This window comes from Phoca vitulina, unplaced genomic scaffold (genome assembly GCF_004348235.1).
Source record: "Phoca vitulina isolate PV1807 unplaced genomic scaffold, GSC_HSeal_1.0 scaffold26, whole genome shotgun sequence".
NCBI lineage: Eukaryota > Metazoa > Chordata > Mammalia > Carnivora > Phocidae > Phoca > Phoca vitulina.
In genome coordinates this window covers 14,901,359-14,917,884 of record NW_022589729.1, presented here as the reverse complement: position 1 = coordinate 14,917,884, position 16,526 = coordinate 14,901,359, and the positions used below count along the sequence as shown (strand labels likewise).

The 16,526-nt window shown below is 35.0% G+C and overlaps 1 protein-coding gene across 3 annotated transcripts in view; it reads left to right on the top strand.

Annotated features, from left to right (window-relative positions):
- The window catches only part of UCHL5 (ubiquitin C-terminal hydrolase L5), a 42,704-nt gene that overhangs the window by 9,177 nt on the left and 17,001 nt on the right, over positions 1-16,526 (top strand). For all 3 annotated transcript variants that reach the window (XM_032422057.1, XM_032422056.1, XM_032422055.1), the window contains exons 3-6: positions 922-1,027; positions 15,291-15,416; positions 15,498-15,559; positions 15,637-15,767. In XM_032422057.1, the coding sequence (XP_032277948.1) occupies positions 922-1,027; positions 15,291-15,416; positions 15,498-15,559; positions 15,637-15,767 (425 nt within the window). The remainder of the gene's footprint in view (positions 1-921; positions 1,028-15,290; positions 15,417-15,497; positions 15,560-15,636; positions 15,768-16,526) is intronic.

The window sequence follows — 16,526 nt, the reverse complement described above, 5'->3', positions numbered from 1 at the left end:
TTTCTGAGACTCCCCTTACCCTCAATCTCCATGCCCCCAAGCATTGACCCTGTACTGTAAATAGAGGGCTAGAGGAATTTTCATTGGAGGGAGAATTCTTGGTTTCTTGGAATGTGACAAGGAGTAGGCTTCTAAAGGGGAAATGGGGACTGTAGGGATATAGCTACTGTTTTTAATAGTAAAGAGATCATTTGCTTCCCCCTACTTTCCCCTTCCCCACAGAAAGAGCAATGACTTGAGATGAAATAAGGGATTAACTCTGGCTGAGTAATCAGGAAAGGTTAGTTAAAAATGCATCATTTGAACTGTCTTCAAAGGATAGGAAAGGGTTTTGTTGCATGGAAGACAGTTATAAAAGACTGGAGAGAATCCTAAAGTGGTGATTTAATGTTTCGTGGGCAACAAGAGTTCTTTTAGGAAAGTGGATGACTTAATTATGTATAAGATGATAGCATCCATTCATACTGCAGTTTGACAATTTTTCATGAATCCAACAATTATATAAAGGTGACTTAATATATTTTGTAATATATATGCTATAAGCCATTTATCTATAAACATCCTACATGGACTTTATTCATATAGATTAGAATTCAGTCTAGGGTTAACAGCTTCTTTTAGTTCTGCTATGTTCTTATTTTTAGTTTTTAAGTGAAGTGATACAAGGCGGAAGTGAACAATCCAGATTTGACAATAAACCTTTCATTATAATTATTTTATCTAATGTAATTTTAAGGTTTATTAGCCATGTCATAGGCAACATTCTAGTGACTGTGAATAGCAATAGAAATCTTAAAAAGTTTTCTCAAACTTACTTTGTTTGCAATGTATTTGTTAAGTAGCTGCTAAAATGTAATGTATTGACAGCGTGTTCACAAAGAAGCAGGATTTGGTGTCACTAATTTGTATTTTATTTTGTAGGCCAGTTCATGGGTTAATTTTTCTTTTCAAGTGGCAGCCGGGAGAAGAACCCGCAGGCTCTGTAGTTCAGGACTCCAGACTTGACACGATATTTTTTGCCAAGCAGGTATGGTCCTTGGATACTCTGAAGTCTTGAGAGCAATCCTTTCTATAAACAGAACTCTATTTCACTTTTGTGTTTTTGGTGTAGCAGTCCACAAGCTTTTTTGTCTTAGGACCCCTTTACATTCTCAAAAATTATTGAGATCTCCAAAGAGCTTCTCTGTTTATATGGATTATATTTATCAATATTTATTATATTAGACATTAAGATTGAGACATTTTGAGAATATTAATTGATTTTAAAAAACAGTAAATGCATTACATGTTAACATAAATAACACATTTTTTAGCGAAATACAATCACACTTACCAAAACAAAAAAATAGCAAGAAACTTTACATTTATGTTTTACATTGTTTTACAATTTTGCAGATCTAATATCTGGCTTCATAGCACACAGCTGGATTCTCCTATCTGCTTCTTTATTCAGTCTGTTGCAGTATTTTTGTTTTGTTTTGTTTTTGGTTGAAGTATATGAAGAAAATTCAGTTTCACACCTATGTGTAGTTGGAAAGGGAGGAGTATTTTAATATCTTTTTATATCAGAGAATTATGGATATTCTTTGATATCAAAATTCCAAAAATGTTGCTTTCATAAAGATTAGTTGCAGTGTGAAATCTGAAACCATATCAAAGAACTTTATTCTTTATTATATTAAAATTCTTTGGTTTGTCTTGTTCTGCAAATGGATCTTTTACTCATGCAGCGTTTGATAATATGGTGCATTGGTCATTTTGAAAGTTCACTGACTTATACAGATCTTCTAAGTGTTGACACATTTGATTACATTATCAACAAGTCACATGTGTATCATCAGAAAAGTCATTAAGTATCATGAAACTTTTAAACTCACAGTGGGTTAAGTATCATGACACTTTTAAACTAACAGTGGAGGATCTTAGTCTTACCAAATTCTGATTTTCACTTGAAAGTTCAAATTTTATCAAAAAAACAAATACTGTCAGGTATTTTCTTTGAAGTAACAGTTTCATTTCACTCGATTCAAAGAAAAATATCTGCCACATACCCTGTTTGGACAACTGTATTTGTCTGCCATTTGTGTTTTCATGTGAAAAAGATGTTCCAAGATTAAAGCAGCCAACCTAGCTCACAGCTCAATCGTCCTACTGCCTTTCCTTGAAATGACTAGCATATTTTGTTCTGCAGCAGCAGTTCTTTATTTGTGCTACCTATTTCATTTGATAGAATATTAAAGACTTGTACTTCAAGTCAGATTTTAATAAAAATAACTTTTACTGCTTCATTAAAGACAGTCTTCAGTAAACCTGGCTTTTTTTTTTTTTTTAAACTATCTGTGTCAATCAGTTTAATGCCACTGCCCAGACTGGTGCTAAAATACCAGCAGTATTATCTACCATTGCTATTATACTATCAGTGCAAATGTGAAAGCAGGGAAGAAGGCAAAACTGTCTTTGAATTATTAAGGAAACAATTTTTGAGCTCATGAACCCCTTGAGAAGTGTCTTAGGAATTCCCAGGGTCCATGGACCACACTTGAGAACTGCTGTTCTAGTATATACAGTGAAGTGTTGAATATTATTAGATGCCTCCATACATTTGGTCCGTTGTTTGGAAAAGCTGAAAAAGAGAATGATAAAAGAGGTTTGATTAATGTTTAAAATCTAAGCTAAATATGATGGCATTTGTTTGAAAATTGCACTTATTTCTGAGACTCAAAAAATTGCTTAGGATAATCTATTTAACCTTTAGAAAGGTTGAAAATAGGGGCGCCTGGGTGGTTTAGTTGTTAAGCATCTGCCTTCGGCTCAGGTCATGATCCCAGGGTCCTGGGATCGAGTCCCGCATCGGGCTCCCTGCTCCACGGGAAGCCTGCTTCTCCCTCTCCCTCTCCCCCTGCTTGTGTTCCCTCTCGCTGTGTCTCTCTGTCAAATAAATAAATAATATCTTTAAAAAAAAAAAAAAAGAAAGGTTGAAAATAAAACTGCTAATTCTCATTATTGCCCTTTGGATCAAGCCTTTGCTATTCAACTTAGTAATTTGTTTTCCCTTTTTCTCTTACTACTTCTTTCCATTTTCCCCCAACTTTTTAAAATTCAGTGTTTTTTTAGAGAAATTAGCACTTTCTTCTTTTTACTTTAAGGGTTTAGAGAACATTTATTGTGTATTTTTTTCTGATAGCAGAACTTAAAGTACAGAAATAGATAGTGATAAAAGTATCTTTGTAATCCCACACCCATCTCTACTAACCACTTTGAATGGTTTGATTCATTCATTTAATTAGCAAGTAATTATTGAGCATCCACTTTGTGCTAGGCATTGTTTTAGGTACTAGGGGTATAATGGTGAATAAGACAGGCATGTCTCTTCTTAATTTCAACAATAATGAAAACAATACCAACAGTAGCCAACATTTACCATTCTTATTGTGTATCAGATATTGTGCTTTAGAAATATTTATTTAATCCTGCAACAACTCTGTAAGGTTATGATCCTAATGTCACAGATGAAGAAATTGAGACCTGGAAAAATTAACTTATTTTTCAGAGGTCACACAGAATTTAAACCCAGGTCTAAAACCCAGGTTTGTGATTCCACATGTCATACTACCTCCCACATTGTCTTTTTATATGCTAACACATTCTCATTATAATTTTCTTACTAAAACTGGGTTGTTATGCAAAATATTTTGCATCTTTTTTCTCACTTAATGATAAAAGTTTGACTCTGTTCCATTTCCATGCACATAATAGTATTAGCTGACATTTTCTGAAGGCTTATTAGGTACTTCCATATGTATTATTTATTTATAGTAGCTGATACAACAATGCTGTGTGGTTTTATAGATTCCTTATTATTTCACAGATGTGGAAGCTGAATCCCAGAGAGCTTGTGAAACTTGCCCAGGCTACGCAGCTCGTTGCTGGCAGTGCTGGGCTACAGGCTCAGGCACCGTAGCTCTGAAGTTCATGCTCTTGACCACATGACCACATTGCCTCTTTTAGAAGTATTCTTGGTGTAAATGTCCTCTAATTTATTTAACTACTCTCTTAATGATCAACATTTTGAGTTTCTAGTTATTTTTCTAACACAAATAATTTATATATTTATATATAATTTATATATTATATTACTTGTACTGATGTATTATTGTACAACAATAATTATAATTTTAAAACCACAGTTTGTGATTTTCAAGATCTTGATAGTAGAGAAAAAGTAGGAGACAGGTAATTTTAAAAGCCCTTCAGGTGTTTTTTCTCCTTTTAAAGAAAGGTTTTATATTTTAAGTTATATGAATATATATATTCAATTTACAAAATTTAAGCATTGTAACTATATGATGTAGGAAATAAAAGTCCCTTATAATCCCTGCTTCAGAGATAACGCCTGAAAATGATTTATATTCTTCCGGATTTTTTCTGTGTGTATGTGTGCATTTAATTTCTTCCACACTAAGTTGTGAACCTGGGAGTCTGGGCTTTTGTTTCTATGTACAGTCCTTGGCACATAGTAGATATCCAATAAATGTAGACTGAGCTCTTCATCTCTAAGAATATTACAGTTAACACTAGTATTCACTAACACTACGGCATTAATGATTTATGAGGTCTAAGTATTTTTAAGGTAAAAGAAAGTACTCTAAAGAAAAGTGATACTAGGGTTTGAATTTGTGATATTTTTCTAGGGTGTGAATTTGTGGTATTTTTTTAGGTCTGTATTTCTGTCTTAACTATAATTTAATGTTTTATTTGTATTATATTATTCCTGCCATGTTTATTAATGTCTAGGATTAATGATTTTCCAATAATACTGGGTGTTTTTTGTACTATATTATCTCAACAGTGCTTATTGAACTGACAGATCAGTAATTCCCCAATAATATCTTTTAGTCTTTTTAGTGTATGCCTCCTGTGAGCTTATGCCAGAAACTTTGTATTACGTAAATATATAATCCTTAATTTTAGGCTTCAAGAACTAATAATTTTATCCAGGAGTCTCCTATTTTCAGAAATTGTAATTAAAATTTATTTATGATAAGTTCATAAATATTAACTAAGTATATATTTTTGGTCTTTATGGATGGGATTGCATCAATTTAGAGAGGTAATAGTAAAACTGACTATCTTAAGCTGGTCATACACTCTAACTGTAGGAGTGCATGTACATGGATCACTGATTAATAGAGTATTGAGAAAAGAATCTAGTAATTATAATTTGTGTGTAAGAAATGACATTTTGGTAATACTTCTCTGCAAAACATCATTGTCTTGTTACCATTTTTCACTGGTTTACTTGCTAAGACTGTACTGGGTTTGTCTATCTATTCAACCTTCCAGGAAAGGACAATCGCCTACAATGTGCCAGATACTTTGCTAGGTGCTTGAAGAATGATGAACAGTCGTAATCCCTTCCCACAAGGTGCTTAGAGTTTAGTTGAAGAGATTGGTTTTAATCAGTGAAATGCAAAATTATGGTGGTGATAAGGACTGTGTAGAGTGAAATGACAACCATATTATACTGCGAAGTTTGAAAACAATCTGAGACCACCCTCACTCGAACACCAACTACAGAATTCAGGGTCCCCAAGCCACCCTCACTTCTGACAATTACAAATTTGGGGGGTCCCCAAGACCACCCTCAGTTTCTGTAATTTGCTAGAAAAACCTCATAGACCTTATTGAAAGCTGTTATAGTTACAGTTATGGTTTAAGACAGTGAAAGATCCAGATTAAATTCAGCCAAGGGAAGAGATGGATGGGGCAGAGTCTGGGAAATTTCCTTGCTGAGAGCGTCCAGTTGTCTTCTCCCAGTAGAGTCACAGATGGCACTAACTTTCCTGGTAACCATATGTGACAGTATATACAGAGTATTGTCATCCAGGGAATCTCAACCAGTTCTTGGTATCCAGAGTTTTTATTTGGCCTCAGTCACATAGACCTGGCTGACCACCCACCGTGGCTGACTTTAGTCTCCAGTCACCTTGGAGGTTGAGCTGATACTGTTGCCCCAAAATTCCACCTGAAATCAGTGTTAGACTACCTTTGTGGACCATATGCCCAAGTAAACAAAGATGCTCTTATGAGGCCTGGCTTTTCAAGAGCTTAGAGTTTACCTCCCAGAAGCCAAGGGTAAAGGTAAGGCCTCTTTTTGGGCAAGATTAAGTTGTTTATTATATATATAAAAATGGGACTTGACCCCTTTAGGGAGATCTGAGAAAGCTCTGAGTAAGTGACAGTTCAGCTGAAGTCTAAAGGTTAAGTAGGTATTAAATGGGGAAAAGAGGTTGAAGATCATCCCAGATTAGTAACAGCTTTATATAGCAAAAGGGAGTAAGACTAGTAAAATGTACTAAAAGAAGGCCAGTGTAACTGACATATAGAGAGCAAGGGGCAGATGGCATGAGATGTGAGGCTGAACAGGCAGCATGTTAATCAGAATTAGGTATAATTAGGTGTAGAGACACAATGGTTTATAAGAAATAGTTTTTCTCTTTCACTTCCAAAAATTGTCAGGATTACAGGCTCTTTTGTTTTGTTCCTTTGTGTGTGGATTCTATTCTAAAGATTACTTCGTGGCCCAAGATGATTGTTGGAGTTTTAGCCATTCTATCTTAATTCCACATTCCAGAAAGCAGAAGGGGGACGACAGCACACTTCTCTCCTTTTATGGACATTTTCTAGAATTTGCCGATGTCACATACTTAATTCTCTCTGGCCAGAACTCAGTCACATTGCTGTACTTAGCAGCAAAGGAGAGTGGGAAAGTTGTCTTCATTCCAGGTGGTCATGGACCCAGATAAAATTTGGGTACTTAATTCATATGGAAGAAGGAGAAGACGGTTATTAGAGAATATCAGCCTTCTGCCAAATATGCTGACAGAGGTCATATCATGCATGGTATTTTAGGCCATGATTGAGACTTTTTGTCTGTATCCTAAGAGTAATAGAAGGTTATTGAAGTGCTTAAAGAAGTATGACATGATCAGATTTTTATTTAGAAGAGATTCCCTTTGGCTATAGTGTGAAGAATGCATTTGAGGAGACGGTGGTATAGAATATGACTAGTTATCAGGAGGCTTTTGCAGAAGTACATGCAAAAGTAGATGAAAGACTGGTGGTAGAGATGAGTATGAACAGATTTGAATAATACTTAGTAGATTAAGTAGTTAGCACCCTTAATGTGTAATGGATTGGATGTGGGGATGAAGGAGGAAGATATAGCAATGAGTGATGATGCCTGTGTTTTTTTTTTTTCCTTTTTTAAAAAAATCCATCTTCAGGTACATGGAATAGGATTATGATAATCCTTGATTGATGACACACACTCATGACTCCTATTTATTTGTTTATTTCATAATTTTAAGTAATACGTTAAGCACCTAAGAACTCACCACCCAAGTAAACTTCATCTATTATGTCCTTCTCTCTCACCTACTGTTCAACATAACTCTCATTCTCCCTCCCTCCATTGCTTGTAATCTTCCTGTTGAATTTGGTATATCATTTCCTTGCCTTTTTTTTTTAACGAATTTATTTATTTGAGAGAGAGAGAGTTTGAGCAGGAGAGAAAGGGAGAGAGAATCTGAAGTAGACTCAGCACTGAGCACAGAGCCAGACTTGGGGCTTGTTGCGAGATCATGACCTGAGCCAAAACCAAGAGTCAGCCAGCAACCCCCTTGCTTTCTCTTTTACGTATTTTTTGTAATCCTAAAAAGGGTGGATGTATATAAAATTTTGGCTAGATAAAAATATTATGCTTATCAATTGAGAAAAGAGACAGTGCTGAAATAAAACAAAAGCATTTATTTGGGGTCTCAAAATTGTAGTCGGGGAGCAGAGATTTGGGTAGCAATCCAAATTGTGTTCCCTAGGGAATGAAAATCAAGGGGTTTATTTTTATTTATAAAGATTTTATTTATTTATTTGACACAGAGAGACAGAGTGAGAGAGGGAATACAAGTAGGGGGAGTGGGAGAGGGAGAAGCAGGCTTCCCTCGGAGCAGGGAGCCCAAGACGGGGCTCGATCCCAGGACCCTGGGATCATGACCTGAGCCGAAGGCAGACGCTTAACGACTGAGCCACCCAGGCGCCCTGAAAATCAAGGGTTTTAAAAGACAAAAAGAATGTTTGTATGTGTTGTTTACAAAGAATTTTTATTGGTGTTGGCTCACAGAAAACTAATCTTGACTGAATATAATTGGTTGCTAAGGCTTTCACTAAGCAAAGTCTTACTGTAGCAAGTTGCAGGTGTATGGGCAGAGGCCTTGGAATTTATTCCCTTTTGCCCAATTCAAAGTTTGTGGTTTTATCCTGTGAGGATGTGCATAAAGCCCATTTCCTTATTGGCCTCCTGGCTCCATTTTATTTTATTTTATTTATTTAATAAAACAAGGAGCCTGATGCAGGACTCAATCTCAGGACCCTGGGATCATGACCTGAGCTGAAGGCAGATGCTTAACCAACTGAGCCACCCAGGCATCCCTCATGGCTCCATTTTAAAACCCCTTGACATAAGTGATTCATTTCATTTCATCTCTCACATCCTCTGTGTGATTTTGGGGGACTGACTTTTTTTTTTTTTTTAAAGATTTTGTTTATTTATTTGACAGACAGAGCGAGAGAGGGAATACAAGTAAAGGGAGTGGGAGAGGGAGAAGCAGGCTTCCAGCCAGGCAGGGAGCCTGATGCAGGGCTCGATTCCAGGACTCCTGGGGGGACTTACTTTTTGATTTAATATTATATCATTAAGATTCTTCTGTAAGTTGTTCATCATAGTAGTTACTTTATTTTGCATGCTGTGTAATATCAACTGCATGAACATGCTGGGTTTATTTACTTACTCTTCCTAGGTTGGCATTTGAGTTTTACATCTGAGTTACTATGAATTGTGTGGCCATAAACATTTTTCTACATGTCTGCTGTTGTATATGTGCAGATTTCTCCTGGTGTATACCTAGAAGTAGAACTGACTACTTCATGTGATACATAAACGTATCGAAATGTTTTCTGAAGTAGATGCTCCAAGTACACTCCCATCAGCAATATCTGAGTAACTATGTAGCCACATGCTCTGACGTGGTATTGTCAGGCCTTTTTAATTTTTGCCAGCCTGCTTGTCCTAAAATGGTACTTCATTATGGTCTTGGTTTACATCTGCCTGGACACTAATCATTTTGAAAGTAGCCATATGTGTTTCTTCTCTGAGATTTCTGTTTATTTTTATTTTTCTGTGGGGTGAATCGTGCTTTTCTTTTTGATTTGTATGAGTTGTTTATGTATTCTTGATATTGCTTCTCCAAGTTGGCACCTTAATGTTTTACCTGGGTGTCTTGATGAATAGAATTTTATATTTTAGAGCCAGTGCTTTTTGTATCTTGTTTAAGAAATTGTTATCTATCTGAAGTTGTAAAAGATATTTACCTATGTATTTAAATTTTAATTTTTGACATCTATGTCCTTAATTCATCGGGAGTTGGGTTTTGGTGAGTGAAGTAGGAGTTCAGTTTTATCTTTTTCCATATGGATCATCATTTTTTTCTAGCCTCATTTATTAAACATCTGTTGTTTTCCCTACTTATCCAACATTACGCCTCTGTTGTAGATCAGAGTTCTGTGTGTGTGTGTGTGTTTCTGGGCTGTACTCTGTTACATTCATTAGTCTGTCTCTGTGCCAATATCACTGTCCTAATTCCTTTCACTTCTTCATAAGGTCCGATATCTAATAGGTCATGTCTCCCCTCCCTGCTCTGTTTCAGAAATATCCTTCTGTTCTTGGCCCCATGCTCTTCATGTAAATTTCAGAGTCATCAAGTTGTATGAAAAATTCTGTTGGAATTTTGACTGGAATAGCATTGACTATATATATCAATTTGGGGAGAATTTATATCTTCATATTAAGTCATGAACATAGTATGTATCTATTTAGATCTTTATTATCTTTAACATGTATAATTTTCTCTGTAGAGGTCAATTCCTCTTTTGTTAGATTTATCCTAACTCCTTGATATTTCTGTTATAATTATAAATCCTATCTTCTCTTCAATTAATTTTCTAGGTGTTCGATGCTGGTAAAAAAATGCAATTCACTTTTATGTTTTAATATTTAGCTATCTTGCTCAACTCTTCTATTATCTCTAATATTTATTTGTTGTTTTTTTTGAGAGGGTTCTATCTAAATTACTATATCAAATGATAACAGTCTTATTTCCTCCTTTCAAATCCTTATGCTTCTAATTTATTTTTCTTATTGGCTAAGACCTTCAATAAAATCATCATGATTTTAAAGGGAATGCTTTTACCATTTTCTTGTTTTGGATAATGTTTACTCAGGTTTTTATTTTTATTTTTTAAAATGTTCTTTTTCAGGTAAGGGCATTCTGTTTTTAATTTAGTTGAGTGTCTTTATTATGAAAATTTTTCAAATGCTTTTTCTGTACTTATTGTAATGATCATGTTTATTTTCTCTCTTTTAATAGATTAGTGCAGTCATATTAATGATTTTTCTAAATATTATATCATCCTTCATATCTGGTATAAGCCCAGTTGATCATGATATATTCTCTGTTTATGTACTGTCAGATTTATTATTTGTTCAGTGTTTTGCATTTGTATTTATGAATGAAATGGGCCTTAATTTTCTTTTCTCATAATGGCTTTGATTAGGTTTAGTATTAGGGGTTTGCTGGCTTCATGGGATGAATTGGAATTTCCTCTTTTTTTAATTGTTCCAAAGAATTTGTATAAAATTTAGATGATCTTTTTCTTCAGATTTTGATAGAATTGGCCTGTACAGCCAATTCTGGGCCTTTACAGCCAATTCTGGGCCTTTACAGCCAATTCTGGGCCTGGTATTTTCTTTGTAAGTATATATGTAACTACTGGTTCAACTTAATAGTTAAAAGACCACTTATTTCTTGACTTGGTTTTGATAAGATTTTTTAAAAATTTCTCCATTTTAGCTTAAATTTACAAAATTGTTTCATATGGTTATTAGTATTCCCTTATCCTTTTTAACCTTTTTTTTTTTTTAAAGATTTTATTTATTTATTTGAGAGAGAGAGAGAGAGCATGAGCAAGGGGAGGGGCAGAGGGAGAAGCAGACTCTCTGCTGAGCAGGGAGCCCAATGCGGGGCTCCATCCTGGGACTCTAGGATCATGACCTGAGCCGACGGCCTTTGCTTAAACAACTGAGCTGCCCAGGCGCCCAACTTTTTTTTTTTTTTTATAGTTGTATTCCTGACTCCTAGAATTCTGACTTGTATATTTGTGTGATAGAGGTTTCATATATCCATTAATCTATCACCTTTTATTGTTTCATATGTGCGTTAGGGTAGAATCCAGCTGATCTTGTTTCTGTTTTCAGCCATCTTCAATCCTTGCTGTAAATTGTCAGACTGAATCTTTCATAATAAAAAAACCTATTTTTATTATGTTATTTCCCTATTAAAAATCTTTTGCTCCTAGGGCAAACTACTAATTGCTCAGTGATTTTCAAGGTAGCAAATGATGCCATACCCTGACCACAACCATACTAATACAAACTAGTATGCACATTGTCTCTTGAACATACCATGTAAATTTGTTCCTTTGTTCATACCCTCTCGCTTCCCTAAATGAATTTCCTTCTCTATTCTCTAGGTCCTGTCAAACTTTCAAAGTTCTGTTAAAAATTTTACATTCATAGGGGCGCCTGGGTGGCTCAGTCGTTAAGCATCTGCCTTCGGCTCAGGTCATGATCTCAGGGTCCTGGGCTCGAGCCCCGCATTGGGCTCCCTGCTCGGCGGGAAGTCTGCTTCTCCCTGTCCCGCGCCCCTGCTTGTATTCCTTCTCTCGCTGTCTCTTTCTCTGTCAAATAAATAAATAAATAAATCTTAATTTTTTTTTTTTTTTTTTTTACATTCATAGAGAAACCTCTGATACTTCAGTTAAAGATGATTTCTTCCTTCATCATTTTGGTTTTTTATTCATCTCTTTCATGTATGGATTTTTTTCTAAATTTTTCACAGGCAGGGCATTTATTGTATACTTTTTTTTGTTTTGTGTTTATTTTATTTTATTTTTTTAATATTTTATTTATTTATTCATGAGAGTCAGAGAGAGAGGCAGAGGCAGAGGGAGAGGGAGAAGCAGGCTCCCCGCCTAGCAGGAAGCCCGATGCAGGAATCGATCCCGGGACCCTGGGATCATGACCTGAGCCGAAGGCAGACACTTAACCATCTGAGCCACCCAGGCGCCCCATTTTAGAGTCACCTTCCCTTTAGGAACCCACAGTTTCATTCTCAACCTTTTTTTCCTTTGAGTGTAAATAAATAGTGAAAACTTTATTTTATAGCTACAGCTCAGTGAAGATTGACTGTAATTTATAATGCAGTACTTTAAACTGCTTTAGGAGCATTCCTCTGAACACCCACCATATTCTTTAATATAAACTATGAAAAGAAGTTATTCTCTAGTCCAGAGGTTATAAGTCAAATGGCTGCAGTATCAGGTTGGCAACATGCATGCATGCATGAATCTGGTTGTGTGTAAGAAATAGGGAGTGAAGAGCCTGGATGAACTAAAGAATATATTCTCTCAAAGGAATTCAAACCAAATTCTTAAGGGCCTGGGCCAGCCCTATCTAGATGTGATCTCTTACTCTAGCCTCCTTTTCCTGTTAAACTCTACTACTCTTTTTGAAAATGTGTTGCAAGCCAGAGCATATAATAGAATACTCAGGATAAATTAAAGATTTAAAAAGTTGGGAACTACAAAATAATGTATGCTACAGTGAATTTTTGTGACATGAACTAAAGTTAAAGTTCTGCCAAATAGATGTCTATAAGGTGATTTTTATGTGAGTTTCGTGAGATAAAAGACTTCTCTAACTCTCTCGTTCACTGTGCATCCCACACACCACAATGTCTGGCACACTGCAGGTGCTTAGTAAATACTTGAATGACTATATGGAGGTACCCTTTTTAAGGTCTTTTTTCTTTTCTTTTTTTTTAAGATTTTATTTATTTATTTGACAGAGAGAGACAGAGTGAGAGGGAACACAAGCAGGGGGAGTGGGAGAGGGAGAAGCAGGCTTCCCGTGGAGCAGGGAGCCCGATGCGGGGCTCGATCCCAGGACCCTGGGATCATGACCTGAGCCAAAGGCAGATGCTTAACGACTGAGCCACCCAGGCGCCCCTAAGGTCTTTTTTCTTTTGGCAATTCTATGCTATATGTAGCATAACCACTTGGTGGTGCTAAACTCATTTCTAAACCTGGAAAGGTATTTTTATATTCATGCACACCATGATTACTATTCTTCATACACACACAAAATAAGTTGTAATAAATCATGGACAGTATGAATCATTATTAACATTGAAGGAGAAATAGTAATGACAGGATATTTGTCTTTTTAAAAAAATATATTGAAGTTGATTATACAAAAACTGCATGTTTAATGTATATAACTTGATGACTTTGGAAGGAGTTTTTTTTTTTTTCTAATTCTTTAAAAAAGTTTTCTAAAGTGATGGATTACAGATTTGAAGTCCTTAGGTCATAGGAATGTTTGAGAGTATTCTCTGCCATAGCCTCAGCATCTAGCCTGGCACTGCATACATAGTGTGTCCTTAATGTGTGAATTTGAAAGAACGTGTGAATGAGTATAAATTTTAACTTCATCTAACTTAACTCCTACCAACCCATTCCCAGATAATTTTATCCCAGATAATTTTGGTCCAAGATAAGGGGGCACTGAGTCTTACAAAGTTTTAGTTAACCACTTTTATGAAGTCTCCTTTAGTCATTGAAATTTTTTCTCCAAATTTACTAAAGAACTGTGATTCAGAGAAAAATACATATTAAAAGAAATCAGCAATATTAATTGGATTCTAGACTTCCTGTTACTTTTCTCTAATGTGTCAATTATAAGATAGTTTTGAGTACAAGATATTATCAGAGAAGAATATCAGAAGTGTGGTGGTATCATTATATTTGTTTGAGAACTGGGTGTAAGAGAATGTTTCCTAGTAGAGAAAGCAGTGTTATCAAGGAATTTTTCAAATATACTGCAGCAAACGATGTAAGATCTAGTGGATTTCACAAGACCTCCGAAGCCTCTGGCAACACAATAAGTAGAGGAATATAAGAATTAAAGACAGAAGATAATTGAAAATTTTTCTTCTGAAATCCAGCAGGATATAAATAGTTTGCTAAATTGTAAAATCATAAGTGAATTAGCATTTTAGAAAGACTTTAATTAGAAAATAGTATTTAATTATAATGTAGTAACAAAATATAGCAATAGGACTAAACTGTATTTTTAAAAATCGTTCACCAAATTTAGTTCAACTTTATAATTAACGTTGCTGGTATTCACACTGATCATCTGAGGTGTGACTATATAGGGGCTATAGGAAATATGGAAGAAGCCCTTGTCCACAGTAGGTTATAATCTGGTTAGACCACATATATGTACAGAGCCAGCCTAACATGATGGCTAAATGCACAAACTCTAGAACGAGACTGTCTGCCTGTTGCTTAGCTCTGTGCCATTGGGGCAAGTTACTTAACCTCTTTGTGCCTTAGCTTCCACGAATGTAAAATGGGGATAATAATACTACTCCTTCATAGGTTGTTGAGAGAATTAAAAGAATTAATACATGTGAGGTGCCTAGAAAAGTAACTGGCACATAGTAAGTGCTGTCTAAATGGTTTTTCACTCTAAAATGTAAGGTCCACATAATTTGTTAAATAAATAGTTAACAACTAGATGACAGCAGTGTAAAGACTGTATCTGACTGAGGTGAAAATATGTGTGGACAGTATATATCCTTTTTAGGAACCTGAAGGTAGAAACTAATAGCAATTGTTGGATAATTTCTCTAAAAGCCACCTAGGTGAGTTGGAGCTTGTGCTGAATACCGAAATATGGGTTAAATTTGGATAGGCAGAAGTGAATTTAGGAAGAAGTGTGAATAGGAGGGGGGACAGGTTCTGTTGATTTAATCTGCTGTGTTTAGATCAGGAAAGATTGGTCTTATTACCCTAACTGGATTGGTTTCACTGATGTTATGAGTTTATTTAATTTATTTGGTTTCCTAGAATCCTCAACTCCAGAATTGCAGCAAATTCCTGAAAATACATTAGAATGGAATTAAGCACGTTTATTATGTTTATGTTAAGACTATATGAAATACATTTTGAAAACTGTTAACGTTATTCATATTTTGGAGGGCATTGTCATCAGTTAAAAGCTGCTTTTTAAAAAAATAAATTGATCGTATTTTTGCTTTTATGTTTTATAGGTAATTAACAATGCTTGTGCTACCCAAGCTATAGTAAGTGTGTTATTGAACTGTACCCATCAAGATGTCCATTTGGGAGAGACATTATCAGAGTTTAAGGAATTTTCACAAAGTTTTGATGCAGCTGTGAGTATAATCTTATTATTCCTAAAATGCCCTATTGGTGATAGTTCTCTTTTTAATAGGCTACTTTAACAATTATTTTAGATGAAAGGTTTGGCACTGAGCAATTCAGATGTGATTCGACAAGTACACAACAGTTTTGCCAGGTAAAGAGACTTTTTGTTAAATAAACACTTTCTTTTTTGCTTGTTTGTCTCTCACTATTTTTTTTTCTTCACTGTAGACAGCAAATGTTTGAATTTGATGCAAAGACATCAGCAAAAGAAGAAGATGCTTTTCACTTTGTCAGTTATGTTCCTGTAAATGGAAGATTGTATGAATTAGATGGATTAAGAGAAGGACCGATTGATTTAGGTAATCTGGTTCCTGTTCCTGCTATTTCACTTTTGACAAGGAAAAAAGATTGGGTATTCTCCTTTGTTTTTGCCACAATGCTGCTTAGGTTTTTGAAGGGGAAGGTGACTATGAGGTATAATGTCATGAAAAGTCTTAAGCTTTTCATTACTTTATGAGGTTAAATAACATAGGAAGGACATGTTAACTACTATGATAGTTCAACTGGGATCTTTAATTTTCTTCTAAGAAAATTTCTTTAACCCATAGATTACATAATTTATTTTTTTTTATTTTCCAGTTAACTTTAAAAAGCTAATTTTTATAGTGAATGTAAATTATTCTTGTCATTTTTAACCTACTGATAAGGGGTAGTAAGCATTTCTAGCCATCTTGCATTAAAATATTTTCACTTAGAATTGGATCATTCAGAATCACTTTAATTCAGTGTTTAACAATCTCTAAGAAGTGTTTTTCTTTGAGGTTTCTGTTTAAATAGTGTATTAATATGCTGTCCTTTGGGCCAAAGGGTAGATTTGTCCCAATCCCACCCATCTCTAACCTTAGGCAAAAATGATAAATGGTTAGCAAGGTTGAGGATATAATTGGTGGTTCTGATATAGTACTAAAATCATAGACCCACAAAGAATTTTAACTCCTTATTTTTACCTCATTAAGTTTCCTTTTTTCAAAAATTAGGTTCATTTTTAAGTCCAACGAAACCTGTTTTTATTGAACCTAATGTTATCTGCTGTTCATAAAACTTTATAGTTTATTTTA